The sequence below is a fragment of the Tigriopus californicus genome, chromosome 9, assembly GCF_007210705.1.
Source record: "Tigriopus californicus strain San Diego chromosome 9, Tcal_SD_v2.1, whole genome shotgun sequence".
In the NCBI taxonomy this organism is placed as follows: domain Eukaryota; kingdom Metazoa; phylum Arthropoda; class Copepoda; order Harpacticoida; family Harpacticidae; genus Tigriopus; species Tigriopus californicus.
In genome coordinates, this window is record NC_081448.1 from 10228171 (window position 1) to 10241291 (window position 13121).

Sequence of the window (13121 nt, forward strand, 5' to 3'; positions counted from 1 at the left end):
TTGCAACAAGGTGTTTGTTCCTAATCCTTTTTTTGTGATTTGTCCAATATATCACGAAAATCACACTTTGATGATTAATACATACAGGGCGTTTCATAATTGCGGTTTCACTAAATCAGAACCCATCAAGTCGCTCATGAGCTGGAGTTGTGTATTTGAGTAGCAACAATTATCAAACGCCTTGTACAAGGTTGTCCGGATATTTCCGGGCAATGCCTGGAGGCATTCACCACGAAATATGTATGTAAAACAATACTAACTGCGGTATCGTATTGGTAGAGCATCCGTACGTAATCCAATTTGCGAACCCTGATTTTATCCCAGACTAGCCAAATCCAAGTTTCTGCCTTTAACTGTTTAATGCTGACTGTGATAGCGGAGCCGGAATATCCCTCAATTGGGACACCCGTCAACAGATGGCAACCATGGCAAGAAAGCTGCCAGTTGACTCTGGAACAAACAAAATAAACAGTCAAACGGGCATTAATCTTAATTTGTCAATGAGTGCCACATTGTGTTTGCATCCTAGGGTGATAAAGAAATGCATTTCGTACTGCCAATACTCACACACGACAATGTTAAGCGTGCTCTTGGTTGAGATACCGAATTATCACGACTATTTAGGTGAGCATTAGAGGACTTGCCTGTACTGTAAGGTAAAAGGCGAAAATAAGTGAACTATTGCCTTCTGCAAACCTTCCAATCAAGAATGGTTCAATTGATATTGTATTTGAAACACATTTGAATGCAAAACAATCTAAACACAGAAACCTCAAAATAAAGAAAACACCAAAACAGCTTAAACTTCAAAGCAATGGGAAGAAAGGTTGCTAAATTTGGGTTGTTCCTTTATTTGCTTTTTCAATTTTATCGCCAAAATCTGAATGCCATCAAACCAAGAAATAGTTATTGATAAAAAAAGTGAATTAGAGAGTTGGTCATTGACGATTGGATAATTAAATACACAGAACCATGTGCTTTCGTTCTCGGTCAAAGACAGGAGCAATGTTTGGAATAGCATTGCATGATTTAAGAACCAATCTGCACGGTTCCATTACTGCTTTTTGATATATGAACGAAATTCAGAACCCAAAAGGCCAATTCAAATCAGAATAACCAATATAAAAGCTGTTTAGGTCATGTTGCTCGAATCTTGCCCCAAAATATCTGGACAACCCTGTCTTTGGGCCTTGAACACAAACGAAGACCGCTGCTTCTTGTTTGACGTCAACGGATTGGCTTCATCCTGGAATGTTATGTGGGGAATTCAAGCCGAAGGACAAAAAGCCCATAGGAAAGCTAGGATGAACTAGTCAACCTACTTACTATTAGCTTTTGAATTTAATCATGGAACCCCTGAGTGGATGTTTGCTCCAACCCAGATGGAAGAAGTGTGCAAATTGCTTCTGCACTGTATTTATGTATTTCGCTCGTCACAAGCAACCTTCACGCCCAGAAAATTTCAACACATTTGTAGTCTAACCTGACTTTTATCATATCATCTTCAATGAGGAGAAAGCCAACTAGTCGAGCAAAGGCAGCCTGATCCCAAGGCTGCAAATAGGGGTAGATTTCCATAAGAAATAGACTCGTGCGCTTTATCTTAGGACTTGAATTCGGAGCGACAAGGCTGTCCTTGACCACGCTTTCGTCCTCATTGTCAACTGTCCTCAAAATACGCAATGCACCGAGCTGAACCCGTGACATCGCATCAATAGATCGTCAAAGCACGAGCAACTGTGAAGACCTCCAGTGTGGCTAGAAGTAATGGTGTGTGCTCGTAGTTGGTGGCTTTTCACATCCTGATTTCCACGTTGAGAGATTGAATCACAGGAGGTGGGAAGGAGATTGCTGTTCCATTGAAAGATGCCTGTGATCGTGAATGGAGATTATGTGGAAACCTCGAATGGCAAAGTGGTGAACACAATTAGTGACGATAGTGACGATGATGGTGGCGAGGAGGGGGAAGAAGAAGTTGAATCAATATCTGCCTCTTTAGTTTTGGAAGTGATTAATAGAAAACCTGATGGAACTACCGATGTCAAAGTAAGGTTAATATTTGGTTTCAAATATTGCACCAAGTCGAATTGCGCGTCAATTTCATTTCTTGTGGGGTTGCAACACTGAAACAAGAGACTCAGAATCAAGCCCTCTAACCAAAAATGACCATGTATGACATGGAATGAGATAGCACACCTTGATTTGTAGCAAAGTCACTTCATGGCGAGGATGCCAATGTTCGTCAAGGAGTAGATGCTATTTTGGCACCAAAATAATAATGATAATTCAAAAACAATGGTAGAATAATGCACAAAATAAAAAAATTATGCCAAAATAAGAGGCTCACAAATCATATGAGAACAATCGTCAATTTTTTAGTTGTTTTCTTTTGATTCAAAGCTTATGTGTCATCTCAAATCTTTTAAGCCACAATACCAGGCCATTCTACTGAGGGGTTGTGGGTCTATTTACCTATTCTGTTTGGGCTGGGGAATCAAGGGCCACATTTGGGGACTTCAGAAAGTGTTGTTTTGATTTTTAAAAGACAATATAATGAGTCTTCAATTTCTCTCTACCCTCTATACTCGATTTAAGTAACACGATTAAGACATGGTAACGAACTTGCAGTTTTTTTTGTTTAATTTGGAATTGGCTGAAATGAGTATTGGGCTTTTGGACAAAATAAAATATAAATCTTTGAAAATGCAAAGTCTACCTACACAATTCTATTGCTTTGAATTAGGCAAATGCTCGTTTCAAAATCAAAATTCATAATAGGTTAATTAGTATCAAAAAGGGAAGCAGAATCATTCAAACTCCAATCCTTAGAATTTGTGTTCCTTTTTCCATCATGCATTTCTATCTAATTCTCCAAAAGATCAAGGAGTTATAAACATTAGCTCCGATGTTTGTTGATAACATTATGACAAAGCTCCATTTTTATTATCTAACATACTATTGTAATAATGAATCAAATTGATGCAAGGCATCGCGATTAATAAATCATTTAAGGACCATTAACCCCTCAAAAATACACCCTGTTTCACCTGAACTGAGACTTGTGTAACGTTATGTTTATGTTATATGTAGGGATTTACTGACAAAAGGCACATGTAGTGAGATAAGAATAGCAGCATGATTCGAGTGCAATAAAAAAAATCTTAAATTCATTTTTCACATATCCCTTTTTGTGTTGGCAACAGCCTCGAAACTTTTCATTGGACATACCACCCTATTTTCTTGTTATGAGGCCCCATCCAAATTCTATGTTGGACCAAATATTTTGCAAAACGCCTTGTGAAGCTTTAGGAAGGATATCATTCCCAAGTGCTGGGAAAACCCTGCAAATATTGGTAAAAAAACACCCCCTTTTTTCTTGAGGAGATCCAAACCTGAGAAGGACTTTTTAGTTACATGCTCTCTTCAAAATGGACAACATTCCAAGGTCCATGGAGTTTAACTGTCGAGTAGAACGGGGCCGAACCTACTGAGGGTAAAAGTCTGAAAATATCTTCCTGAAGATGTCATTCATCAGCTTTGCTATTTGAGATAATGAACCAACCTGGTGTAACATTCAAGGCTTTAGTCGTCCCTGAATTGAAAAATCGTTTACAGCCTCCCTTCATCTGATCAGAATGAGTAATAAAACCATTTCTCGTAAAAATTTGGCAGTGCTCGTTTTGGTTACTTTTCCTGAAACCGAATTGACCATTGGGATAGTGAAGCAAGGAAAGGCGATGAAGTCGCAAATATTTAAGAGATCACATCAGTTTTGGAGCTGAATAGTTCTTTGTTAATGGATTACTGAAAATTTCATGTTTATTGTCATTGAAGAGAAGTGTTTAACTAAACTAACAGTGTAATTCAACAAAAGCCATGTTTTTGCTCAATATCCAACACAAAATAGTATATTAAGCTTGAAAAAGCAGACTATGGACTTATTTTTGTTATTGTAATGTTTTCTTCTTATNATCAGTTTTGGAGCTGAATAGTTCTTTGTTAATGGATTACTGAAAATTTCATGTTTATTGTCATTGAAGAGAAGTGTTTCACTAAACTAACAGTGTAATTCAACAAAAGCCATGTTTTTGCTCAATATCCAACACAAAATAGTATATTAAGCTTGAAAAAGCAGACTATGGACTTATTTTTGTTATTGTAATGTTTTCTTCTTATTCCAATATTTTTCAAAATCTGAGTATTTTTTGCTGTCGACCTATATTTGGCATTTATTTTGTTTCCTTTTATTGTCTTTCTTGTATGAAAATCAGGCCAGTGACCTCCCCAAAAATGATGATGAGCTACCAGCCAGACTTGCTATGTCAAGGAAAGGATGCCTCTACCCGTTAAATGTAGATAATGAAATCCAAACCATCAAGCAAATATGAGTTCAAGTTATGGTTCCTAGACTGCCAGTTCAATCCAATTACACTCTCTGTAATGGAATTACAACTTCATTTTCGGGAAAAGGAACGAACTATAGCAATCTTATCATTTGTAATTTCGATACTACTACCGTGGAATTTGATCAATCACCATACTCAATACAAGGTTTAAACGGTAAATCTGGACTCCAGTGGTTCATCAAAATCAATGTGAAGTACCAGATATAGGTGATTCTAATTTCTTTTCGTGATTGACCAGACTTTCGAAGTCAAATTCAAATAAAACATAAACAAAATTGGACAACAAAGGACCATGGAGGACATCCGAAGGAATTGGCAAGAGCGGGTAATGGCTCAGCGGCTATCAAGAATATCACTGGGTACGCAAAGTCCACATTGAGCAGCATGTCCAACGCCTGGAGGGACTCAGTCAAGGATAGCCGCAAAGCCCATGCCCTTCGAAGTGACTTCTTAGCAGGCTTGAAAAGATCCATTGAGAACAATCCCGACACTCCAGTGTCTGTCCTTGCAAGGAACGGTGTCGTGACATCCATGACACTATCCAATGTTATAAACAAAGACTTGGGGCTCAAACGTTATGTCATGGGAGTTATGGAAAGGGTTGACCCCGGCAGGAGGTTGTTGGCTTCATTGAAGTCCGAGTATGCACATGTCCATTTCATTTCGGACGAGGAAATGCTCAATGCCGACAGCTTCGAGAAATCCACGAATGATCGCTGTATTGCTAAAACTACCTCTGATGTTCCTTTTCCGTGGCAAGAGCAAAGTACCCCGGCCTCCGTGATGGTCCTGGGCATCATGTCCGCCAATTTTGACGTCATGCTACCCACTTTGTTTAAGCAAGGAGCCAGACTCAATGCTGATAGATACCTACAAGTCCTGAAGTCCACTGTGATGCCCTGGATGAAGAAAACCGCCAACGGAGGAGTCAAGTTTGTGTTCCAGCTAGGCTCCGCCCCAGCGCACAAGGCCAATAAGGTGTAGGAGTATCTTATGAAAGCCATCCTCAGTTTCTTGTGCCGTAAAACTTAACCCCCCCAACTCTCCAGATTTAAAGACTTTTTATCACTACTTTTGGTAAGGAAAGTATAACAGGGAGGTTTATAAGACAAGCCATAAGAACAATACAACCCTAACAAAGTTTGTAATTAAGGAAATGGCCAAATTAGATCCCCGCGGAGGTCACCAACGCCTGTCAAAGATTCCCTACTTGTCTCAAGGCCATCCTGTTGGCAAATGATTGTCACATTGAATGAAAAAGCTGCCTCAGTATTGCATCTGCCTTTTCGCGAAATAATGCATTGTTTTATCTTATCCTACTTATTGGTCTTGATAAAGCTTTGGAGTCTAGATTTACCGGCTGGACCCTTCACATTGAGATGAGGGAATTTCATTGATTCAACCACTATTTGCTTCTCAAAGAGAGCTTAAAAGTTAACAAATTCTTAGGATTAAAGTGAACCAGCCAGTATAGTAAATGGCCATTAACAAAGTTCGATGGGTTGGGTCCTTGGTTTAGTTGTATAATAGCCAATACTATACTTGATCGGGGATGAAATCATGTTTTGAAACGAGCATTGCCCATGTTTCCATGTTTCGATTCAGGTCAATGGCAAAGTCACTCCAACGCTCTCGAGGAAAAATAGCGTGCGATCCCGAAAAACGAGCCAGAACCAACGTTTCGGTGCCTACGATGTCCAAAGATCCGTTTCCAACACATCCATTCCCGAATATCATCCCATCAGTTTCGATCGCGTCTACCACTCATTGGAGCGGGTGCGCAGAGACCGTCTAAGTGCAGACTCCAACAAAACACAATTCGTCAGTACCCCAAACATCCTCATTGATGTTCCTAATTCTCAGTGAGAGCACAGTTCATTGTTTGTTAGCCCTTTGCATTTACTCATACTATCATCCTAAAAGTGGCCCTAAACAAGGAAATTTGTCAAATTTTAGTTTAGCTCCTTTTTCAGAACTTTTCTGGTTGAGCACGCAAATGAAATCAATCTCCTATTGGCCATTTGAAGTAAAGGAAATTCAAGGAAGCAGGTTGTGAGGCACCCTGATTTTGGACTAACCTGCATTTGGGTATAGACTGAATTTGTCATTTATTCTAATTTGCTGGCTTGTTAAAGCACAAAAGGGGCACACCTACACCAGCAATGGCATTTTTTTGTTGTGTAGCACAGCTCTCTCGATGGTTGAAGGATCACAATGCGAATTGGTTGTGATCTTTGTCCGCATTCCCCTCCACAAAATGCTCAAAATCAGGGTGGCGTACAACATTTTTCCTACAATTTCTTTTGCTTCACGTGCGGAATATTGAATTGAACTTTGCTCTTTTTACTTCTAGAGGAATACCGTCCGGTAAATTTTGGGAAACCCTCTCGCAGCAAACCAAATTGTGGGTGGATGGCGTAAGACATGTCAAAGACGACCTTGTTAGGGACGAGAAATGGTCCAATTTGAAGGACAATTTCGAGTCCGATCATGATAAATATATGGACGACTGCCTAAAAAATAGCCAAGCTCTCCACGAAGCAACAAAGACCTTTAAAGACACATTGACTAATGTAAGTACAAACTCGTCCACTTTCAGTGTTTTCTTTTTAATAACCTTTATTCTAAGTCTTCTTTACATATAAGAAGGACACTCTTAATCATGTATGTAGGAATTTCTGAACCTGATTTGGAACACAATGGTCAAGAGGTACTTAAACACTTGGAACACACTCATAGATTAAAGTTGCCCTGGCTTATGGGAAATGAGAGATCATTGAAGACAGGCTAGGGGGAGTCAGTCTGAGATTCGTGGGGTTCAGATCGAAATCCTCATCAATCAGACTGTCTTCGAAATCGCACAAGCTGTCATTTTTCGACCCAAATCCAACAAGATCCAAGGGTTGGTGTACGGCTTCTAACGATAACGATTCTAAACTCAGGGATCTTCTTGGATTAGGCGCTTTGTTGCCTTGGATCTCGAGGGGAAGGGAAATCGTGTCTGCCTCATCATGCTCAAATTTGGATTCCTCGTCACGATCGAACGACGTGTCAATTTCTGGGTCCGAGGTCGACTGGCGCCCTTGGGAGTTCAGTTTGAGCCCCATGGCCACACCCATGATTCGACCGATCTTTTGCCAACGACGAAGTTGAAAGCTTGGCAATGTTGGATTTGAGGAGGAGTAGGCAGTCATGGCGCCATCTTCCGAATTTCGTCGAGATTTCCCACCAGGCAGCCTTTCAAAACTGAATTGACCTTGGTCAAACTGTAAAGTCGGAAAGTGTCTGAATTAATATTTCGTTTAACCCCTGCACGATTTTGTGTAATGAGAACTCCTTCTTGTTTAAATAATATCATGGGTTTATTATATGTATATTAGAGGGCATATCAAGTTTAGAGACCATCTTTGAAGCTTTTCTGTTCAACTGTATTACTGTTGTCAAGACGCAAAAAAATAACTTCTTCGACCTTAATCAAGCATATTGGCAGAACCTCAGAGTTTTTTTTAAATTTTATGACGGATCATCAAGCCATCATTGGGACCTACCCCTTCTAATTGGTGTCACGAGTTCAGCTTGATATTTGGGACAAAGAGTGCTTGCCTTTTATTTCGCCTCATTTTCATGGGCATCATGGACATTGGACGAGGAGGCTACCTGAGAACACATTGCCAAAATTGACAAACTCGTCAATGTCGATCGATCAATATCAAAGATAGCACGACAGAGATTTGTCTAACATATGGTAAGGTTAACAGGTATTCTTCTTCTCAAGAGGCTTGCGTGCGAAGGTACAGGTCCTCATGGTGCCTCAATTGTCCGCCATAAATAAAATTGAAAATGCTGGTGAGGTGGACGAACATTATCCACTTCAACGGCATATAGAATGTCGAAGCTGAGACATCGTAAACATTTGTTGATTTTGAAATCATGGGCCTAATGCGTGATTTCCCGTTGTAGAATTTGATGTTTCCGCATCTTTACGTAGCTTGCACGTGGCTTGCTTGTCTCCTTTCTTCCATCAAGATTGGGATGACAAACTCGCAGCCTTTGGTTAATGAGTTTGCTTCAATTTACTCTTTTCCATCTCAGATTGCAGAATAGCCAGACTTAATAAGTAGTAAGGTTTTGCAAAACGAGTCAATATTGACCCAATCATTGTTCATAAACATGGTATTCAGTAACTCAAAAGGTGTCTCAGTGCAATTCACCCTTTATCTTCAATCATTTTGGTACTAGCTCTTGGATATTTTCTCGGCTAACGTACGAAGCAAGTTACTCATAATTAGAGACAGCGAAAAATATGCTTTGAAAAACTCCATTCTATGCCATTGAATATGCATAAAACTGGTCAGAATATGCACTTAAATATGCTTTTTAATCCAAAATATGCACTTCAGTACTCATTTAACATCCAAAATATGCAATTTAAAATTAAAAAAAACTCAGACAAAGAGGCAGGCAGGTGCAAAATGTATGCCTCTTATACTTCACAAACATCTTTTTGACCTTGACAAAAAGTGGATCATTGGTCAATGAGAGGGGACTTGCAGCAAGCAGACAGTCATCTTTGCTACGAAATCACGTTCTAGTCAACTATTTTATCTCTGCTCATTTTAACCGCCCAGTTTTTTACCTACTTGTTTATAATTATAGACTCTCGTTGATACGTTTTAGGCATTGACCAAGTGTCGTAATAAACTATTATTACATTATATTAAAATTTGCTTATGAAAAAAACCCAGAATATGCATAAAAATATGCATGAAAGCACGAAATATGCAAAATATGCGAATAAACCTATTTTTGACAAAAAAATGATAATGCGTGTTTTGGCCGACTCTACTCATGATACTGAGCCTTCCATTCAACCATGGCACCATCTCAAAGCATTATTTGTGGCAACAAGTTAATAGTCACCTCAAAGTGCACAGCCTTTCTGGATCGATTTGGCAGCCATTGGTAAGGAGTTTTGTTGCTCTTTGATCCGGTTTCAATATCGTTCCACCATTTGTAGGATCGCTTGAGGATTCGTCTCCGTGCATCCAATTGTCTCGTAGGAATGAGAAAATTCAGTGTATTTTCTTTGGCATTTTCCAAAAAGTCTACGGCAGATCGTCGTCTATCGCGGATGCTTGTAGCATTGGGCGAGCTCGATCGAGTTTTCAAGATGCTTCTCCTATGGGATTCAAAATTAAAACCCAATGGCATTGACTGGAATTTGATTAGGCCCTTCTCACAATTTGGTTGCATCCTCGCGACTTCCTGGCGTCGAAATCGAGCTGCTCCGATCTTTGTCATGTTTTTCGGTTGGTTGCGTCAACATTGGCAAACAATCACTGTAACGTCGATTGATGCGCATGGACAGCGGGTTGGGATCATCGGCACTGATCTCGGAGGCCGGCGAGGGAACCACGTCGGACACGTCTGTGATTGAAATATCTATATGCAAACGTTAACAAACGTTAAATCGTTATTCGTCCTTGGTACAGTAATGCCTAAAATTTGAGCAACTCACCCGGACACTCTTGAAGTAAAGGAAGGACTGAGTTGCGAGGTTTGGGAATGCCCAAGAACGGTCTTGAAATGGTATGCTTTGGAGGGTGGTCATGTTTGATCTCGCTTTGATTCTGAATCCCGGTCAAAGAAACATTGGCATCATCGAATAAGGAGGGCACTTCGGTGGAATCTCGTTTCGATTGATAAGCCATAGTATTTTGCCGACCTAAAAGATCATACCCACATGATGATTGACAATGTTTTATGTTGCATTGTCGCCATCGATGGCGACTATTCGAAAGAAAAAGCTCTTATTACTTATTAAGAAGATACTAAAATTGATAGCTTGTGGTTGTTGACATTTGACAAGAAACTTTCAAGTGAAGTGGTCTATTTTGGTCACATGAATGTAGTATTGTCATGGTAATCGAATGTAGGAAAGGTTTTCTTAGCAAAGGATTGCCCGGCTTTAAGCCCTGCATTGTTTATATTTTTTTCTAAAATTTCCTCAAATTTACGTGTAGCGTGAAAATTAAAATTTCATTGAAATATTACATATTGGTATCCAGTAGTTTGTAGAAACCTTGTTAGGATACTGACCGAGTTTTTCGTATCATTTCAAAGTAGGCTGCGAAAATGAGTTAAAACTTGGAATGAATGTTAACATGTAGGGCATCATTACATTAGATATCTGCAAATTTTATGGAACTAAATAATACTCTGTCTAATCCTCTGCCTCCCACCCAAATAATCTACATTTGACACAATTTTGAACTTAGAACTTCTGTAAGGGAAATCGTTGAGTGCCCCAGCTTTTAGAAACTCAATAAATCTTTGAATATATGGAAATAAGTGCAAATAAGATACTAGTTGTTTGGCTTCAAGGCACTCTTCGGGATGCCGATTTCAATTTTGAGGTTCAAAATGTTTTCGGTGCCTGCTCTCCTTGAGGTTGTACATCTTTTGTAGCGTGCCTGTTTCAAATCCACAACATAAGTCCCTTTTTCTTTTTTTCTTTTTTGCTTTTTCCCAGCAGTTCAAGACGAGAAATTTCTTCATTGGACTATGAAAATAGTATGTTTAATGAATGCAACTTGTAATGGTATTTTTGAAAGCCAAACATCTGCGGACAATTTTGAGTGAAAAAAACGGTCAAGATTTTGAATCATCATTTTCACATATTTAAAGATTTACATATTTTTTCAAGAGAGGCTACCTTAAAATTGTCATGGGGACCTTCCCTAGGTCTTGCCGATTTCAAAACTGCATCTCGTACATCTCTTAGATTTTTTTACCAATCTATTCTCAAACACTTGTGGGGGATTTCCCTTTACTATTTGATAAATTTGGTTTCAACACATGTCCTTGAGGTCAAGGAATATTGTTTTTAAACATTCGTTAGAAGTGTCATTATTCCTTTCGCTCCACAACCTCAAAACACAATAACATCTTTTGAGTCAAAAATAGAACCTGTTGCTTTGATAAGCTATTAGTGTGTCTCAATAAAATGATAAATTTCACTCAAGGTCCATTGAAGTTGCGATCTTCGAACTTTGTTGATACCATGAGTACTAGTTTCACTTGAAAGCACTTGGAACACACCTCAAGGGAATTGTATTCACCACAATTAAAAATCAATATGCCAACTCTGCGCTTGGACCGCGTTGCCAATAAGAGGTTGGGCCCTTGGATGAGTTTTGAGAACTTCTTACCCAAACATATTCCCATGATCCACGAGTTGAACTTGTCAAATGAAGGAACGATCATAAGAGCGACGTTAAGGACAAGCTCTAATCCGATTGTTCGTCACGTCCTCCTAAAAAAACAGAGCTGACTCACTTCACCTTCCAAATGACTTCCAAATGAATCATTGTCCAACAGATTCAGAAACGCTTCAGGATGAGTTTAAGCACAGTTCCAAGTGACCCTTTGATGTTATGTTCCACGGAGTATGAGACAATCTGCACTCACCCATGTATGGTTATTCAGCTTCCCCTTGGCTAAAAATAACCGTGAGGAGTACTAAATTTGGAATTCCGATAAAGATTATCCCGGATTTGGATGGATCTCATTTGAGCCTTGCCAGGAGAGCCTGATGGAACTCTTCGACAGTGATCAAGTGCCATTACAGACCACTTCAAAAGTCACTTGAAGACTTGATTGTTGTCACATGGACCTAACTTACCTGGATTCCTCAGCTCATTCATGGCGAATCACGTGTACGTCCACAACACGAATGGATCAGTGAAGAAGAGTTCACTTCACAAGTGCTGCCTTTCAAGTCGTCCACGAGATAAAGATGAGAGCTGGAGGCCAAAAGCGACCATTGAATACAGCCTTCAGTTAGCCTCATATCAGTTGGCATTGTGGTGGCTTGTTATGATGATTATTCTCAAGCGTCTCCAACCGTAATCCAGAAGCGCCTTCTCGGTTGTATTGACAATCGCCTCCTTCCTCACCACCAAATGAGGCTTCCATGCGTCTGAAAGGTCTGAAAGCCTATTTCCTTCTTTCCTTTCCTCTGTGTCGCTCGGTTTCTGAATCTTGTCTGGTTCCTGGGCTCGGAGCTTTACGTCATATTGGAACATTGCGTTCATTTATTGCGATAGTGGAACATACTGCGTCGGGAATAGAGATAGACGGGCTTGCGTAGAATAATGAGACACCCTGCATGATTTGACTTGTTTGAGAGATCTTCAATTAGCTAGAAGTTCCTTGACAAATCCTGACTTGATTTTGATGGATGCTGATGGATCTTTAGGTCATTCAAGGTCGACGATCTGGAAACGCAAAACAATCTTGAGAAATGATCCAGATTGTTCGTCTTAAGATTTGTACCATAGCAGTTCTTGTTGAGGAATGAAGACACACCAACTTTGATTATAAAAGATTGACAAATGCTTAAAAAAAAACCACGCGTTGGAGTTTGAGTTCTTACAACCAAAATGAAAGGTTTACCAAAAAATATCTAGCAATAAAGGCTAGTTAGTCAATCATAAGAGCAGATAACAACTCAGGTACGTAATGTGTTAATTTTCTTCAATTAAGTTTTGACTTGTTACCCGTAAAGCGATAAACTCCAAAGTACAATAAACACGTATTTAGGCGGTAAATGAAAATTTCGTACCTTATTTTTTTGCTCCAGACACATCATTAAAATATTATGATTATGCATAAGTTGAAATGTGAGTTGAGCACAATTTCCAGATTAGTTTT

General features: G+C 39.4%; 2 protein-coding genes across 3 annotated transcripts in view; one reads left to right on the forward strand and one right to left on the reverse strand.

The window, feature by feature from the left end:
- Positions 1-1611: 1611 nt before the first annotated feature.
- LOC131887296 (uncharacterized) overlaps positions 1612-13121 on the forward strand; it is a 12340-nt gene continuing 830 nt past the window's right edge. The window contains exons 1-3 of the mRNA XM_059235870.1: positions 1612-2046; positions 6012-6268; positions 6760-6979. Coding sequence (XP_059091853.1) covers positions 1867-2046; positions 6012-6268; positions 6760-6979 — 657 coding nt within the window. The 5' untranslated portion in view covers positions 1612-1866. The remainder of the gene's footprint in view (positions 2047-6011; positions 6269-6759; positions 6980-13121) is intronic.
- On the reverse strand, positions 6986-12861 carry LOC131887294 (uncharacterized). 2 transcript variants are annotated; one of them, XM_059235867.1, is made up of 7 exons: positions 12744-12861; positions 12091-12685; positions 11618-11721; positions 9925-10131; positions 9647-9848; positions 9327-9585; positions 6986-7672 (listed from the first exon to the last, which is right to left on the reverse strand). In XM_059235867.1, the coding sequence occupies exons 3-7, from the start codon at positions 11670-11672 to the stop codon at positions 7163-7165; spliced, it is 1233 nt and encodes a 410-aa protein (XP_059091850.1). In that variant the 5' UTR covers positions 11673-11721; positions 12091-12685; positions 12744-12861; the 3' UTR covers positions 6986-7162. The 2 variants fall into 2 exon arrangements, with proteins under 2 accessions (XP_059091850.1, XP_059091851.1); XM_059235868.1 differs by having other exon boundaries at positions 12091-12770.